Below are 16,036 nucleotides of genomic sequence, written 5' to 3' on the forward strand. Positions count from 1 at the left end.
CTACTACAGAGAATTCTTTCCCAGGTGTCAGAGTAACAGCCGTGTTAGTCTGTATTCGCAAAAAGAAAAGGAGTACTTGTGGCACCTTAGAGACTAACCAATTTATTTGAGCATGAGCTTTCGTGAGCTACAGCTCACTTCGAAAGCTCATGCTCAAATAAATTGGTTAGTCTCTAAGGTGCCACAAGTACTCCTTTTCTTTTTCCCAGGTGTCTGGCTGGTGGGTCTTGCCCACATGCTCAGGGTCCAACTGATCAGGGTATTTGGAGTTGGGAAGGAATTTTCTCCCAGGTCAGATTGGCAGAGACCCTGGGGGGGGGGGGAAGGGGTTTGCCTTCCTCTGCAGCATGGGGCACGAGTCACTTGCTGGTTTGAACTAGTGTAAATGGTGGATTCTCTGTAACTTGAAGTCTTTAAATCATGATTTGGGGACTTCGGTAACTCAGCCAGAGGTTAGGGGTCCGTTACAGGAGTGGGTGGGTGAGGTTCTGTGACTAGATGATCACAATGGTCCCTTCTGGCCTTAAAGTCTATGACTTGCGACTGCCGAGCCCCGGCAACGTGAGCCCAGATCCTGCCATTCAATAATCCTGACTCTCTTCAGCCCCACAGCACAGCCTGTGGCCTGTCCAGACCCGCTGCCGAGGAAGCGTGTGTGTGAATTGGGAGAGGAGAGGATGGACATGAAGGAATCAGTCAGAACCTTGCAGGGTCATTCCCTGCTGCTGGGAAAGCCACCTGCATGGGGCAGTGCTGCAGCTAATTGAATGCTCTGTATCTGCAGCCAACTCCAGGCTCATACTTTTAACTTCCTGAACCAACTGTGGTCCCAAGAAGTGGGACACTCACCCCCTCCCCCACATAGACAAACCCAGTAGACATGGGCTCCAATGAAGCTCGAGAACACCTTATCTCCAGATCCATGCTGAATGCTAAAATCTAGAGCCTGTTAACAGAAACACCTCCCCTGATTTCAAGTGGGGTACATGGGACACCGAGAGGGGCTGTCTTCACTACAGTTCACCCTCAGTCCTCAGCAAGTACGTTGATCAGCTGGAGAGGGGTCAGAGAAGAGCCACATGATTGATTAAAGGATTAGAAAACACGCCCTACAGTGATAGACTCAAAGAGCTCAAGCTATTTAGCTTTACAAAGAGAAGGTTCAGAGGTGCCTTTATCCCATCTATAAGAACCTACATGGGGAACAAATATTTAATAACGGGCTCTTCAATCCAGCAGAGAAAGGTCTAACATGCACCAATGGCTAGAAGTTGAAACTAGACAAATTCAGACTCGAAATACATTTTTGACAGTGATGGTAATTGAACATTAGAACAATTTCCCAAGGATGGTGATGGATTCTCCATCACTTGAGCACTGATATCCTCCAACACCTTTCCCTGAAGGACAGATGAGTTCTTCCACAACTGATGGGGAAAGAATCCTAGAGTGTGCATGAAGAAACAGTAACATGGGCACAGGGCTTTGCTGTGAGGATGCTCACTCCTGGGCTAGCTTAACCTGGGTGCTAATCACCGGGGTTAACGGTGTAGCAAAGACATACCCAAAGTCATGGAAAAAGCTCGGCTTTACAACCTCAGTATGCCACACGGCCAGAGACAGCAGTGAGTTCAAGAAGCCCAGATCATGTCCCACACCAAATAAGGGTGGGATCCATTCATTCTCCTCGGCTGACTCCAATCTCCTGCCCCTGAACTGGTGGGGCTTCTTCAGTATCCCCGGCTGGGCAGGTCCTCTTTTCCCCAGAATTTGCTGCCAGTTAGGCCCACCCCACACATGGGTTCAGAAAGTGACTCTCTTGCTCTCGGGTATACTGAGCAGGGCTCTGGATGGCGGTTGTGGACGGTGCTATGCGTAGGCTTGGAAGGATTCAATTTTTATCAGTAAACATTGATGAACATCTATTTCACCAGACAACCACAAACTGAAGATAAAATATTTCCATGGATGACAACTGAAATTCACAGCTAGGCAAAGTAAGAAAAATGCTCCTTGAGAACTTTTAGAGTCTGATTTAAGGCTATTTCGTTTGTTCATTTGACATAGGATGTTGCAATTTGCGTTTTCACGGTTAAAAAGTTTTAACTTTTTAATCTCAACATCTATGGTAGATAAAAATTGAAAAACAAAATGCTTAAAATAAACATTGATATTATCCATCGAAATTATAACAAAATAAAAATCGAATTCTGCCAAGCATAGCTATAGAGAAGTTTAGACAGATGATCTAATGGTCCCTTCTGGCCTTGACCTCTATGATGCTAAGGGGGTTCCCCCAGTGTTTCCATGGTAGAGGGGACTCTTTCCCAGACCCCAATCAGCAGCAGCCTAAACTGTTGTGTCCTGGTCAATGCCCTCTTGTTGTGACTGAGGCAGAATATATGTGTGTGAGATCTTTGCCCAAGGAGCTGGGAAAGTTTCAGGTCCAGCCAAGGTCTCTCTGCCTGGAGCAGTGCATGAACGAGGCATTCATGGCAACACAACAGGAACTGAATCAGACCAGCCACAGCACTGTTGATTACTGCAGAGGGGATGCTGGGTACTGAAGGCATATAGTAGTTTTATCACATTATGAACGAGGATGTCAAGTGTTGGGCCCAACTGGCCTCCAATGTCTTCCCAAGTGACTCATGTGGCTTGGCCATCTGCTCAGTACATCGGAGTCCATACTAGCCCACCAGCTTTATGCATGATCCAACAAAAGCTGGATGGAGAAGACCTCATGGACAGCCTCTCACATGCTGGAGGAAGGTCGTGGCTTCCAACCTTAATATAGAGCAGGCCACAGAATTGGCAGGAAGCTGGGCTCTTTGGAAAGGGGCGATCCAAAGTGTTCACTCTATGCTCCACCAGCAGGAGAATGAATGAATGGACACTGGGAAAACAGGAGAAAGTGACTCTCCAATCTTGTGGGACTAAGAACAGGTCATTTTGGTTCCTTGGAGATTTTAAAAATCGGGAAAAAAAATCATTTTGGGTTGGACTGAAAAGGAAAATTTTCAGCAAATCAAAATTAAAAAAATTCATTTTGGGTTGAAACATTTAGATTTTGAGTATTTTAAAACTTTATTTTGTAAAAAGTAAAATTAAAGGACGTTTCTAAACACATAGTCATTTTGAAACAAAATATCTACATATTTTGGCTTGATTTTGAGCATTTTTAAACGTGTGACTTTTTTTTTCAAATAAAAGGAAATTTTGAAACAAGTCATTTTGATCCACAAAAAAGGGATATGTTTTGTTTTGAGCATTTTTCTGTTTAAAAAATAAAATTCAAGGAGATTTCAAATTGAAGAACCAAAAGGATTTCCCCCCCAGAAAAGTCCGAATTAAACATTTTGATTTTTTCAGAATGTTATTTTTAATTTTTTCCCCCTCAAAACCATTTGGCGAAACCGACACGAATTTGTGAAATTTTGTGGCATGTCTGCATTTTACATTGAAAAAAGGTTCAGTTAAAATTTTGTCACCCACTTCTGCTCTTTAATCTCCTTCCAGTGCTCTCAGGCGTGACTTATGGGTGCAGTATTTTTAGACAGAAGGAGGGATTCACCGGCTGCCGGCAACCCCTTCATCAGGGCCATCAGTGCCTCGTCAGCGTGTTATTTATTTTATATTGAACTCTAGTTACTCTGGCCTTACGTTTTCTGTGCACCACTGCTCTTCAAACCCTGTCTTATACACGTTCCCAGGGGACAATGAGGGTGTGAGCGGGGAGATTTAAGAACTGGGGAGTTGTTTGGCATTGTGGGACAAGTACGTTAGCTGGATGTTGCTGCTAAAGCTACTGGGAGAGCAGCAGTTAGTGATGCTGACCTTGAAACAGTCATTGTTAAGTTTCAGGTAGGGGTAGTTTGTGCCTCTCCCAGGGCCTGTTTCAGGCTGTCCGCAGACTCAGGAAGATGTTGGGAAGTTCCTTTTTGCAATGACGAGGGCTGTTGGAATATGCTGATGGTAAGTGAGGGATTCTGTAGCCAGGGAGTAGCTAGAACTCTGATCCACCGCTGAACTCCTGAAGATGGAGAAATAACTGCTCACAAAGGAAGGTTTAGGGGCTCCACAGCTGTGTAGTTCCTTTCTGTCCCTTCCCCAGGGAGCCGGAAAGACTCTTTGGTCACTGCTAGGGTTTCCGTTGGTTTCTACTCATGATGTCACATGGCTCAGAGATGGTCTGCTGGAGGTGACGGAACTGCTCCCAACCAGTGTGACTGGGAGGACGGAGTGCCCACAAGGCATGGCCCACTGCGAAGCTCGGAAGGGAACAGAGCCCAGAGAGAGAACTCAACTTGGAGATCAAAACAGGACTTGCCCAAGCCAGTCGGTCCTGAGTGCACGTCGTACCGGCTGGGGTGAGGGGCATCAGGAAAGTAACTGGTACCCCAGATGCCTCTCTGAGCCAAGTTGGTTACTCTAGGCCTTCCCTTTTCAGGGCACATGGGTTGTGCTTGGCCTGGGCCCCTTTCCAGGCTGGCTGGGCTGAGATGGGCCTACTTTGGTCCCCCCTTCACCTGTGCCCACTCCAGCCAGGCCACTCTCTTAGGCCGTGTGGGTTGGCATGCTGCCCTCTCCAGCAGGGTCCCCTTTCCATGTGGGCTGGGTGGGGAGAGCCCCCTCCGCAACAGAGTCCCCCTTCCAGGCCGCGATGGTGCCTTCCCCGCCCGGGTCCCCTTTCCACGCCACCATGGTGCCCTCGGTGGCTGGGTCCCCTTTCCAGGCGGCAACACTGGCACCCTCTCCTGGGTCGGGCTTCTCCTTCCAGGCGCCCCCGGCCACGTCGGGCTCGCCAGCTTTCCAAGCGGTGTGGGTGGCCACGTGGCGCTCAAGCAGGGTGCGGTGGGAGAAGTACTTGTTGCAGATACAGCACTGGAAGCGCTCGGGGCGGTGCGTGCGCATGTGGACATTGAGGGAGCTCTTCTGGGTAAAGCGCTTGCAGCAGATGGAGCACTGGAAGGCCCGCACGCCCGTGTGCGTCACCATGTGCTTCAGCAGGTAGTCCCGCAGCGAGAAGGAGCGCCAGCAGATGCTGCACTGGTGGGGCTTCTCGCCTGCAAGACAGCCGCACAGGAGGATGTAGGAGTGGAAGGGAGCTCTGGGGTCAGTGAGTCCAGACCTCGTCATCTGCAGTGGATCAGCTTCCCAGATACCCCTGGGTCAGCCCCAGCCCTGACCTCCCTGGTTCTGGCTTTCTAGGGCGCAGCACCAGACCTGACACCGCTTGGTCCCAGCTTTCAAGGGCAGAGCCCCAGCCCTGATCCACCCGCACGTCCCACCCCAGCCTTGACCTCCCCACCCCCATCCTGGCTCCCTAGGCTCAGCCCCAGCCCCGACACACTGCCCCCCACCACTCAAATCCCAGCTTCCTGGCTGACAGCTCCTGGGGAAGAAACGGACCATCCATTGGAAACTGGCCTCTGTATATAGGTGCATTTTCTCCCTGGGAGCAGAGGGGTCCCTCTTCTACAGTTCTGGGGAGACCCTTCACTCATGCTGAGCACCCCAATCCCAGAGGCCTGCTGTCCCGGGGAGGGGAGGAGAGAGCCCCTTTCTACACAGCTCTGTGTAACCCCAGCTGGGGTGAACAAGAGGTGGCCAGCATGCTCTGGCCAAGGGCATACTGGCTCTCAGCCATAGGGGATGGAGGTGGGGATCATCTCACTGCCAGGGAAGACTCTCTAGGAGGGGACAGCGCAGAGCCCTGGCCAGAGGGGCAGAGACCCTCAGCCAAGTGGGATGGAGGGGTGGAGAGTCACTAGGGGCGATCCAGATCAGGGAGCAAAAGCCCTCTGCTTCTTCCCCACACATAGTGATTGAATGCCCTCCTACACTGTACCACGTGACCCCAACTCCCTGCTGGACATGGGGCCCCACCACCACCCCAGTGTCATCCCACGCTTCTGTGGCTGTCCATCTCGGGGTCTTGCAGCACATCTCAGGGCAGCTGGCCCTGGTGGGTGGTCAGGCTCCGCTAGAGAGTGAGTCGGGCTAGATCCATCTCGGGAGAATGGCTTCCTAAGTAGCTGGGCCATGGTTAATTAGTTACGGAACACCTGGGCCTTTTTCAGGGTTATGAAGGCTCAGACAGGAAAGTAAACAGATACGAGAAGCGCTTGGGGAAAGAACTCCTCAGGGGACCTGGCTAGGAAGCTACCACCAGTGTTCTCCCTAGAGAACAGTCCTCAGAATGCAGAGAGAGACACCTCCTAAGGGGAGAGCGTCTCAGGGGCAGCTGGCTGGGGATCTCCCCAGGAAAGGAAACTGAGGAAGTGTACTCCTTGACCGGGGAGGCAGAGTGAAGGATGCCGAGCCTCAGAGGAACCTGCTCACCAGGAAACAAGAGAAGCACCCAAGGAAAGGAATTCTGTCCTGGTCCGAGGAAGGGTCGCCACGGTTCGACCTCTGTGGGGACCTTGACCCAAGAGGAGAGACCTTTCCCCAGCTGCTGACAAGAGGCCCTGATTCCGGAAGAGGACTCCGGATCAAGAGGGCTCACTGGTAAGGGACCTGCGGGGGCTGGACTAAAGTTAGCTCAGCCCCTTCCCCCTCCAGCGAGAGTGCTAGGGTGCAGACCAATCTGTGTAATGTTCTGTAATGCCCAGTAGGGGAAACTGAGGCAGAGACATAATGGCGGCGCTGCACCAGACTGCCAGAGGGTGCACCAGGGGCAAGGGCTCCCGCTACACAGCACTTCCCTCACCTGGGGCTGCTGGCCCTGCTTTACCGACTGGAGACACGACTCTGGGAGGAGACACCACTCATCCCAGGGACCCTGGACCCCAGTCCCACCAGTGATGGTCCCTGGAACAGCCCTCCTGCCCATATAACCCACTGGTGTGTGTGTCCTGGGTCCCCGTCCCTGCTGACCCCCCCAGCTGCTACAGCCCCCAGCTCCTTAGCCCTGGCCTTTTAGCTTAGGAGGCCCCTGGTTCGACCCTGGGGATGTCAGGTGCAAGGGCAGTTGTCACACTTGCTCTCCATAAGCGCCCTGGCACCACCCAGAGCAGGAGAACAGGAGGCTGTTCATTGGCTCAGCCTCCAGTGCCGCCCCTGCTGAGGCTCTTCCAGGTAATCACAGTGAGAGAATTCACCCTGCGGCTTACACCAGCCACGGAGGGAGCAAAGGGCATCTGCCCCCAGCGCCCCACACCCCCTCACCTGAGTGGATGAACATGTGCTTGGTGTAGTTCTTGCGGGAGCTGAAGGTCTTCTGGCAGTGGCTGCACTGGTAGGATGGCTCGGAGCAGCGGGAAGGCCCCGGGCGCTGGACCTGCTCGCCGTGCAGGGAGCCCGTCACCATGGCGCTGGGGCTGAGCTGTACCATGTTGGCGGCTCCGGCCTCCTGCTGGACGCTGTAGAAGCTCTGGGCCACGCCAGGCTGCGGCAGGTGGAACTGGAAGATGCTGGTGGTGGTGGTGGTGCCGGGTCCGGCGGTGCTCACCTCTGCTTTCAGCTCCCGCTGGATGCCCAGGGAGGAGACGAACGCCAGGCCGCGGGGCTCGGGCGCCTGGGCCGGGAAGCTGGCCGGGGCTGGCTTGAAGTCTCCAGCCAGCGTCCTCATGTTGGAGGCCTCCAGGCTGCAATCGGCGCGGAACTTCTCGCCCTCCCGGGCTGCCCCATGGCTGCTCTCCTCACTCTGCCAGGCCGGGATGAAGGACTCGGAGAAGACATCCTGCCCGCTGAAGAAATCTTGCCCCTCCACGGCGGGATAGTCTAGCGGGACGCCATCCTTCCTGCCTGCCCCGCCTGCGCTGCTCCCGCCCCCAGTGTCTTTGGCCTTACTGCAGCTGGGGAAGGCTCCCCCACCACATTCCCCGAAGCAGCTCAGCTTTCCGCCACCCTCCTCCTCTTCCTCGTCTTCCTCCTCCTCGTCCTTGATGATGACAGGCAAGGCGTCAGAAAGCTGGAGCCGCACCGGCTGGCGCTGCTTGCGGCTGTGGCAGCTGGGCTGAGCCTCGGCCGGGTGCAGCCCGCCGTAGGGCCCCTCACCGTCGCTGCCAGCGGTTGCCAGTTCCCCCTCAGATGCTGTCCTCTCCCTGGCCTCCCCCAGCTGCCTCTGCTGGGAGGAGAGCAAGTCACGGAGCTTGTAGCGCACCTCCGAGGCACACAGCAGCTTGGGCGCTTCCAGCTGGGCAGTGCCAGGGGGCTCCATCTCACTGGGCCGGGAGGCCGGGAGACCGACAGCACCTGGGCTCTCCTTGGTTTGCTCCTGGGGCTTGACAGTCAGCGGCCTGGGGACGGCGAGGGGCATGGAGGAGGCAGTGGCGGACGGCTTGGGGCTGCGGCTCTGGGAGATGATCTGGGTGCACTCATCGATGACTGTCTTGATCTGGAGGATGGAGGCGGCCGTCAGGATCTGCAAGGCCTCGGACTGGGCCACCACCAGAGAGCCGCTGTACATGAACTCCACCAGCTGCTGCACCACCTGGCTGGGCACCACGGCGGGCACCTCGATCTCCGAGTAGCCCAGCAGCAGCTTGTCGTGGAAGAAGGGGCTGCCGGCGGCCAGCACGCACCGGTGGGCCCGCAGGGTGGCCTCATGGATGTGCACGGTCACATCGCAGAAGTGCCCGCCCAGGCGCTGCCCGTTCAGCGTCTCCAGCAGGGACTTGCTGAAGTTCTGCAGGTGGATGTAATGGACAGCCTCAGCCATGGCTGCTTCGTTCCGGACCGAGTGGGCAAGTGGGGGGACGTATCTCCGTGCCAAAGGCGGGGGGAGTGTTCAGGGCTCACAGGAGGGGTGGGTACGCATCAGTACAATGTGGAGGAGCTTGGGGGTTGGAAACATCACAAGATGCTGCTCTGAGCAGGGCTGCAGGGACGTGCTTCGTGCAAAACCTGAAACAGAGAGAGAGAGACAAGAAACAGCAGCTGCTGGGTGGGTGCTGGTGGCTTGTGATATGAGACTAGATGATCTGGGGTCACTTCTGGCCTTAACCTCCATGAATCTAAATAGCACAGCTGCTTCTAGCCCAAGTAGTCCCTTCCCTGCCTACCACCCTGAGCGCCTCTCCTCCTTACGGGGCCCTCCCTGCCCTCAGCTGACATGGAGCATGGACAGGAGCGTTGGAAGAGCAAGGATGTTTGTGGGAAGGGGTAAGCAAGGTGTAGAAAGGGGAGGGATATGAAAGAGCGGCGCCCGGAGTGAGTGCTGGGTAGGGCGTGGCTAGTATCTATACCAACCCTTAGCTTAGTTACACTGCTTTGGGCTCAGGTGGAAGTTTAAAGTGCTAGAATTTTACTGGTCTGACTCTCTGGGTGGATGCTCTTCTGATATAGGCCAGCACAGTTTGGCTGGTATAAGCTGCATCCATGCTAGGCGCACTTTGCTGGTACAGAAGGCTGTGGGGCCTAGCCGAGAGACACTGGGACTCAGGACACCTGGGTTCTATTCCCAGCTCTGCCCTGCTGGGTGACCTTAGGCAAGACAATTCCCCTCTACAGCCGGCCCCTGTGCCACAGATGGGGGATAATGATACTACCTTCCTTTGTAAAGCGCTTTGAGACCGGGTTAAAAGCACTAGATAAGAGGGAGCTGTTAGTATTATGCTAGCAAAGTGCTCCAAGTGTCGACGTGACAGTGCCTTGTTTGGGTTAGTTTATGTTGCTTTGGGGTTTAAGTTAACCAAAAGGAGGCACTCCTATACCAGAATCGTATTAACCACCCCCCCCCCCCCGGGGGGAAAACCCTATGATGCCTAAACTCACTCAGCAGCTAGGTGCCTATTGTTTCTGCCTCTGGGGATGCACATAGCAGCCCTGCACCAGGTGTCCAGATGCCTCTCTCCTGCCTAGAGCTCAGAGTGATTCACAGATGCAGGGAAGATAGCTGTTTGCCTGCCTTAATCAGGTGTGGGGCCTGATCTGGTAAGCAGGTTCAGGAGGGCCTCTCAGGTGAGTTCACACAAAGCAACCATGAGGGAGGGAGGGAATTATAATTACATAATAATTAAAGAGTCATTGGAGCAGGAGAATTGAATCTTGGGTCTTCCACCCCCCGGGCGAGTGCTCTAACCACTATACTATGCAGTCACGCTCATGTGCGCTCTCTCGCACGCCCTTTCTCTCTGTCTAAAGAGTCATTGGGGTCAGAAAGGTAGTGAGAATGACTCTGCGGCCTGGGGGTTAGGGCAGAGGGGGAACAGAACATGAGTCTCTCACATGCCGGGTGAGTATCCTAACCACTGGGTTAAAATTTTCTCCCTTCCCTTGGTGTCTTGCTAAAATGGCATAAGGCATCTCATGCCTTCCCAGCTGCAGATCGCTGGCAGAAATCGACACTTCCCTGCCGCCTGGATGTAGGCATCTATCTGTGAGAGAGAGGTGGTGGGTGGGGGCTTAGCACATCCCCTCCTGTTGGCATTTACATAGCTTACGTGGCTCCCTGACTAGTGTGCTGGTTTTCGTGCATCGCAGTCTAAGGCGCTGATCTCTGCCCATTCATTGTTTAGACAGCTTAGGCACCCAGGCTTTGTGAATTGCAGTGATTCTCCCAGATACCAGGACAACTAAATCTTTTTGTGCATTGAGGCCTAAGTGACTTGCCCAGGGTCGCACAGGTGAGTGGCAGAGCCAGGAACGGAAGCCGGGTCTGATGAATCAAGGCTCCACCCACTAGGCAACGCTGCCGCCCCACGCAAAGCGCTGTACACGGTGGGGGTTGCCAGCTCTTCTGGGTTTTGCAGTAGCTGCAGGGTGTTTCTTCCAGCCCCAGCTCCTGGAGTGAGAATCTCGGCTTCCCCTTATAAAACACAAAGGGGAGGGTCGACCCCCAATGGCTGCCATACAAAGCTGGGGAGCGAACACCTCCCAAAAGCACCATGGCAAAGAAACGAGCCCAACACCTATTGCGAGGATCATTAAATCTCGTGGGTTTTAAGCCAAACGCAGGCTGTGGAGGGCGGGACAGGTGGGGTCCTAGGGCTGGGGGCTGCAGCAGGGACTCACCTTCCTCTTGGCAGAGGGGGAAACGGACACGTGGGTGGGGTTTGCTCCAGGTCACTCAGGGTGTCAAGAGCAGAGCCGGGGAGAGAACCCAGGAGTCCGGGCTCCCATCACCGGCCCCCACTCCCCTCCCAGAACCGGGAGAGAACCCAGGAGTCCGGGCTCCCATCGCCCCCCCCCCCTCTAACCACTGGCCCCCACTCCCCTCCCAGAGCCGGGAGAGAACCCAGGAGTCCGGGTTCCCGCCCCCAAGCAGACAAGGGAGCGACTCAGGTGAGGGGTGGGGCTCAGAACCAGCCTAGGGGCGGGGCTTAGCGGCCCTGTGGGCGGGGCCCCAAAGGACAGAAGGCCCTTGGCTGAGGGCGGGGCCTCACTCACCTCCTCGGGACCCCTCCATGACCCGCCGGGCCGTTTCCCTCCGTGACCCGGAACCGCATCGCCGTCCCATTTCCGACTGTAGATTCACTTCCGGGTCATGGCGGGCATCAACCATAGAGTGAGCGGTGGAGAGGCGGCATGGCGGGCCGCTATCAGACCGGAAGTGGTTGGGGAAACCATAGAGACCGGAAGTGCAATGGTAGCCGGCCGACCATAGAGAGGCAGAGAGTGGCCACAAGAGGTGTGACCTCCACAGCGTGCCCCCTCTCCAGAGGCGCGGCTCAGCCTGCAAGGGGGGGCGGGGCTGGATTTCCCAGCTCCCCCCTGCTCCCCCGCAGCTGAGCCGCCTCCAGTGGAGGGAGGGAGCTGGGGTGCGTGTGGGGGGGTGTTAATATACATTTAATTGTCGGCGACTGAAAGGAAAGGACTTGAAGAACATTTATTTATTTCATTTTTTGCAAAAAATAAATACAGATTTTTAAAAATAATCCGCAACTTAGTTTAAAATTAAAGATACTTTTTGCATATTTTTAGCAATTACTAGACTAATTAACACACTTGTTTTAATTACAGGAATTTATATTTTTTGGTGGGCAGCAGTTTTGAGAAAATCTGAAAATATTTTTAAAGAATTTCTCTGCATTTCCATGTACATTTACAGAACTCGTTTTTGGTTTTTATGGGTTTAGTTTTGCAGAAATATTTTAAACTTTTAAAAAAAATTACAGGCATTTATTCTGTTTTTGGCAGTAATTTTGAGAAAATCTAATATTTTTTGAGAAATTCTCTATATTTCTATGTAAATTTACAGACATAATTTTTGTTTATGTATTTATTTTTGTATGTATTGCACAGAAATATTTAAAACATGGATTTTTTAAAAAAAATAGAAATTTAATTTCTGTGGCAGTAATTTTGAAACATCTGCAGAAATTTTTGAAAGAAATTCTCTGTATTTTCATTTAAATTTACAGACAACTTTATTTATGTATTTATTTTTCCAGAACTGGGAGGGGGTGATTCTGGGGGTGCAGGGGGGAGATGAAGCCCAGAACTAGGAGGCATGATTCTGAGGATCCAGTAGGGGAGATGGGGCCCATAGTTCGGAGAGGGGTGATTCTGGGAGCTCAAGAGTAGTCGTGGCCCAGAGGAGGGATGACTGACTCTGGGGGTGCAATGGGGGAGATGGGGCCTGGAGCAGGGAGAGGGGATATTCTGGGGTATAGATTAGAGATGGGGCCCCGAGCTGGCGGGGTGATTCTATGGGTGCAGGGGGAGATGGAGCCCAGAGTGGAGGGGGCGGGTGAGGCTGGGAGTACAGGGGGATGTGGAGTCAGGAGGTGAGAGGTGATTCTGGAAGGGCACAGGGAGGTGTGAGTGGGGCTGATACACATTGCAGTGGGTCTCAAATTTTTGTACTGGTGAACCTTTTCACATAGCAAGCCTCTGAGTGTGACCCCCCCTTATAAATTAAAATAACTTTGTAATATATTTAATACCTTTATAAATGCTGGCGGCAAAGTGAGGTTTGGGGTGGAGGTTGACAGCTCGTGACACCCCATATAATAGCCTTGTGACCCCCTGAGGGGTCCCGACCCCTAGTTTGAGAACCCCTGTGTTACTGCATAGTTCATGCTCATTAACCTGGTGTATAATTCCTCTGCCTCCTGGGATCATGCTCACCGTCCCCTCTTTCCCCACAGGTATCCCCCTAGCCTTGCTAATCCATACACACTGGTGGCTGCTCCGCTGTAGCCCGTGTGCTAAGGCAGCAACCAGGAGGAGCTGGGAAACCACCTGTCTGAGGCTAAGCTCCAGATGATGTGAGCTGAGCCATATGGTAGAAAAGTTCTCCAGGGGCTACCCATCGTGGCTGCCAAGTCAGCACCAGTTTGAAGCCCAGCCTGCACCCCAAGTGGTAGTTGATCAGCCCTGACCAGAACGAGATCAGCCCTGTCTCAATCCCCCGGGACCAGTGCTTAATTTATAATGAAAGAGGTGCCAGGGCTCAAGCAATTTTTTTACATTCATAACTGATGCAGCAAGCCCAGAGGTGCCGGGGCTAGGAACTTCCAAGCCCTGGCACAAATTAAGCCCTGCCCTGGACAATGCCCAGGCTGAGAGCAGTTGTCAGGGCTGGGGGAATGGAGATTCTGGGCTGAAATGGAGCTGTTCTGAGTTTGTACAGCACCTAACACAATGGGCTCCTGGGGCACAACTGGGACTGCTATCACTACCCTAATGCAGTTAAAAAATCATGCAGAGCACCTAGAACAATGGGGCATTGGTCCATGCCTGGGACTCCCAGGTGCTGCCGTAAAACACTTAATAAATAATGTACAGCGCCTAGCACAATGAGGTGCTTGTCCATGCCTGGGGCTCCTAAGCACTACTAGAAAATTAATAATTAATAATAGAGCTGCACCAAAAATTCTGGCAGAGCAATTTTCCATGGCTGGTGGGGGGAGTTATGCTGAAGGCTGGGAGGTAGCTGAATACTGCAGATCTAAGGAGGTGACCTGCACAGTGTGATGAAGTGGGGATTTTCCCTTGTTATGTTGTATGTGAGCCTATGTGAGTCTTACTGTTTTGCATGAATGCTGTGTGTGCCTCAGTTTCCCTGTGTATTGCACCAATGTCTAGGTGGTGGGAATAAGGGAGTGTGACTTTTGCGGGGGCTGCTCCAGCTGCTTGCACAGATGCTATGGCCGCCCCTTTGTTACCTCAGACCCAGGAGCGGGATGCGAGCAGGTGACTCTTGGCCCGGGAAGTGAAACAAGGGCTGGAGGAGGAGCAATGGGAGGGCAGGGGCCAGGCAGCCAGAAGAGAGTCAGTGTCAGCTGGCTTGGGGTTCAGGGTGGGGACCAGTGCCTTGGCTCTGGGCTCCTTTCCCCCCAAGATGGACTTGGCTGAAAGTCACTGATTTCTATGCTAACAAGCTCTGTTCTACGCTGTGTTTCTGTTGACCAATAAACCTTCTGTTTTACTGGCTGACTGAGAGTCACATCTGACTACAGAGTTGGGGTGCAGGGCCCTCTGGCTTCCCCAGGAGCCCCGCCCAGGCAGACTCGATGCGGGAAGTCCACGGTGTGGAAGGGGATGCTGAATGCTACAAGGTCAGACCCAGGAAGGTCGAAGCTGTGTAAGCTTCTTGCCCTGGAGACAGTATGTTCAGAGAGAGGAGGCTTCCCCAGAGTCCTTACTGGCTTCGTAGGGAGTAGTTCCAGAGCACTAACCCAGTGACTTTGTGACACGTTCATAAATGATGCAGCAAGCCCAGAGATGTCTGTGCTAGGAACTTCCAAGCTTAGGGGTGCCGGGGCTCAGCGCTGGCAAGCTCTGGCACAAATTAAGCCCTGCCCTGGACAAGGCCCAGACTGAGAGCAGCTGCCCGGAGACCTATGGCTTGGGCGAAAGCTACAGCCACTATTGCAACCTCCTGCAGATTGAGAATAAGATGGAAGAGCTATTTCATCTTCTTCACCAATTTCTCCTCTTGCTTGAGCCCCTGCCTGGACTTGAAGGATATCCACCACCTGCAGGATCTCCTGGAATGGGTTTTCAGGACCATACATAATTACTCTCGAGTCTGGGTCTGCAGGCAAATCACCCCTCAGGATATTGGTATGGGGAAGCAAGTGGTGTGGACTGGCTGGCTCTCACTCTGTAATGTCCCTATGTACCTGTTTGGCCAAGGCACCCGCTGTGAGAAGATGAATGTCAACAAGAACATCTGCCTAGAGCAAATAAAAGACAAATCAGCGCGAGCACCGAACACAGCCCTTGGGTGATGGAGCAGGAGGAAAGTGCCAGCTGCAATATAATCAGTCAGTCATCCCATTCATCCACTCTTCAGCTAACTCATCCACCAACCAAACAGTCCATCCATCCATCTTTCACCCAACCTATCCATTGGTCATCCATCCATCCATCCATCCATCCATCCACCAGCCAACCAACCCATCTATCCATCCAACCACCACCAAACAGCCCATCCATCCATCTGTCAACCAACGAATTCATCCATCAACCAAACAGCGCAGTCTGTTACCCACACAAAATTCTCTGTTACTCACACATTCTAGGACACCCGCCTTTACCCAGTTCCTAGGGCTCAAGGTGTAACCCTCTTAGTTTAGACACCTGCCCCTTACTCAATTCCTAGGGCTTAGGGTGTGCCCTTTGAGGGTTTGTATGGCCTTTTACCAGTGAAAGAGCCTTACACAGTAATATCCGTACCCTCTATTTATTGACAATTACCAAGCAGACTCCACTTGCTAAACATACAGTGCTGTGCTCAACAATCCTAATCAGGCAGATGGGCTTTCCCTGTTGGCCAGGCAAGGTCAGTCTCGTCTGGATTCTGGTTGCTGCACGTAACGGTCAGGCAGAGGATTCTTAGCAGCTTTGATCTTAGGTTGTGTCTTGGAGGTGAGTTCTTCTTCTTCCAGGTCTTTCCTTCTTCTTGTTCTTCTGTTTCCTCTCTGCTGGTCTCCTTCTTGAACTCCATAGTGAAACTTGAGTCCTGCTTAGCTGTACCTTAACCAATCATTTTACTAAAATTTTACTATCCAATCCTAACATATTGTAACAGAATTCTCTAACCAATCCTACCCCACCACCTTAATTTACACCTAGCAAAATTAATTATGTAACAGACAGAATAATGAAAGAACCAGACGGAGATCATACAGACAAA

At 52.9% G+C, this 16,036-nt stretch overlaps 1 protein-coding gene across 2 annotated transcripts; it reads right to left on the minus strand.

Moving 5' to 3' along the window:
- Nucleotides 1-1,157: 1,157 nt before the first annotated feature.
- Nucleotides 1,158-11,412, minus strand: ZBTB45 (zinc finger and BTB domain containing 45). 2 transcript variants are annotated; one of them, XM_048832561.2, is made up of 3 exons: nucleotides 11,338-11,412; nucleotides 7,174-8,853; nucleotides 1,158-5,066 (listed from the first exon to the last, which is right to left on the minus strand). In XM_048832561.2, the coding sequence occupies exons 2-3, from the start codon at nucleotides 8,666-8,668 to the stop codon at nucleotides 4,558-4,560; spliced, it is 2,004 nt and encodes a 667-aa protein (XP_048688518.2). In that variant the 5' UTR covers nucleotides 8,669-8,853; nucleotides 11,338-11,412; the 3' UTR covers nucleotides 1,158-4,557. The 2 variants fall into 2 exon arrangements, with proteins under 2 accessions (XP_048688518.2, XP_048688519.2); XM_048832562.2 differs by lacking the exon at nucleotides 11,338-11,412 and adding an exon at nucleotides 10,963-11,114.
- Nucleotides 11,413-16,036: the final 4,624 nt, after the last annotated feature.

This window comes from Caretta caretta, chromosome 23 (assembly GCF_965140235.1).
Source record: "Caretta caretta isolate rCarCar2 chromosome 23, rCarCar1.hap1, whole genome shotgun sequence".
NCBI lineage: Eukaryota > Metazoa > Chordata > Testudines > Cheloniidae > Caretta > Caretta caretta.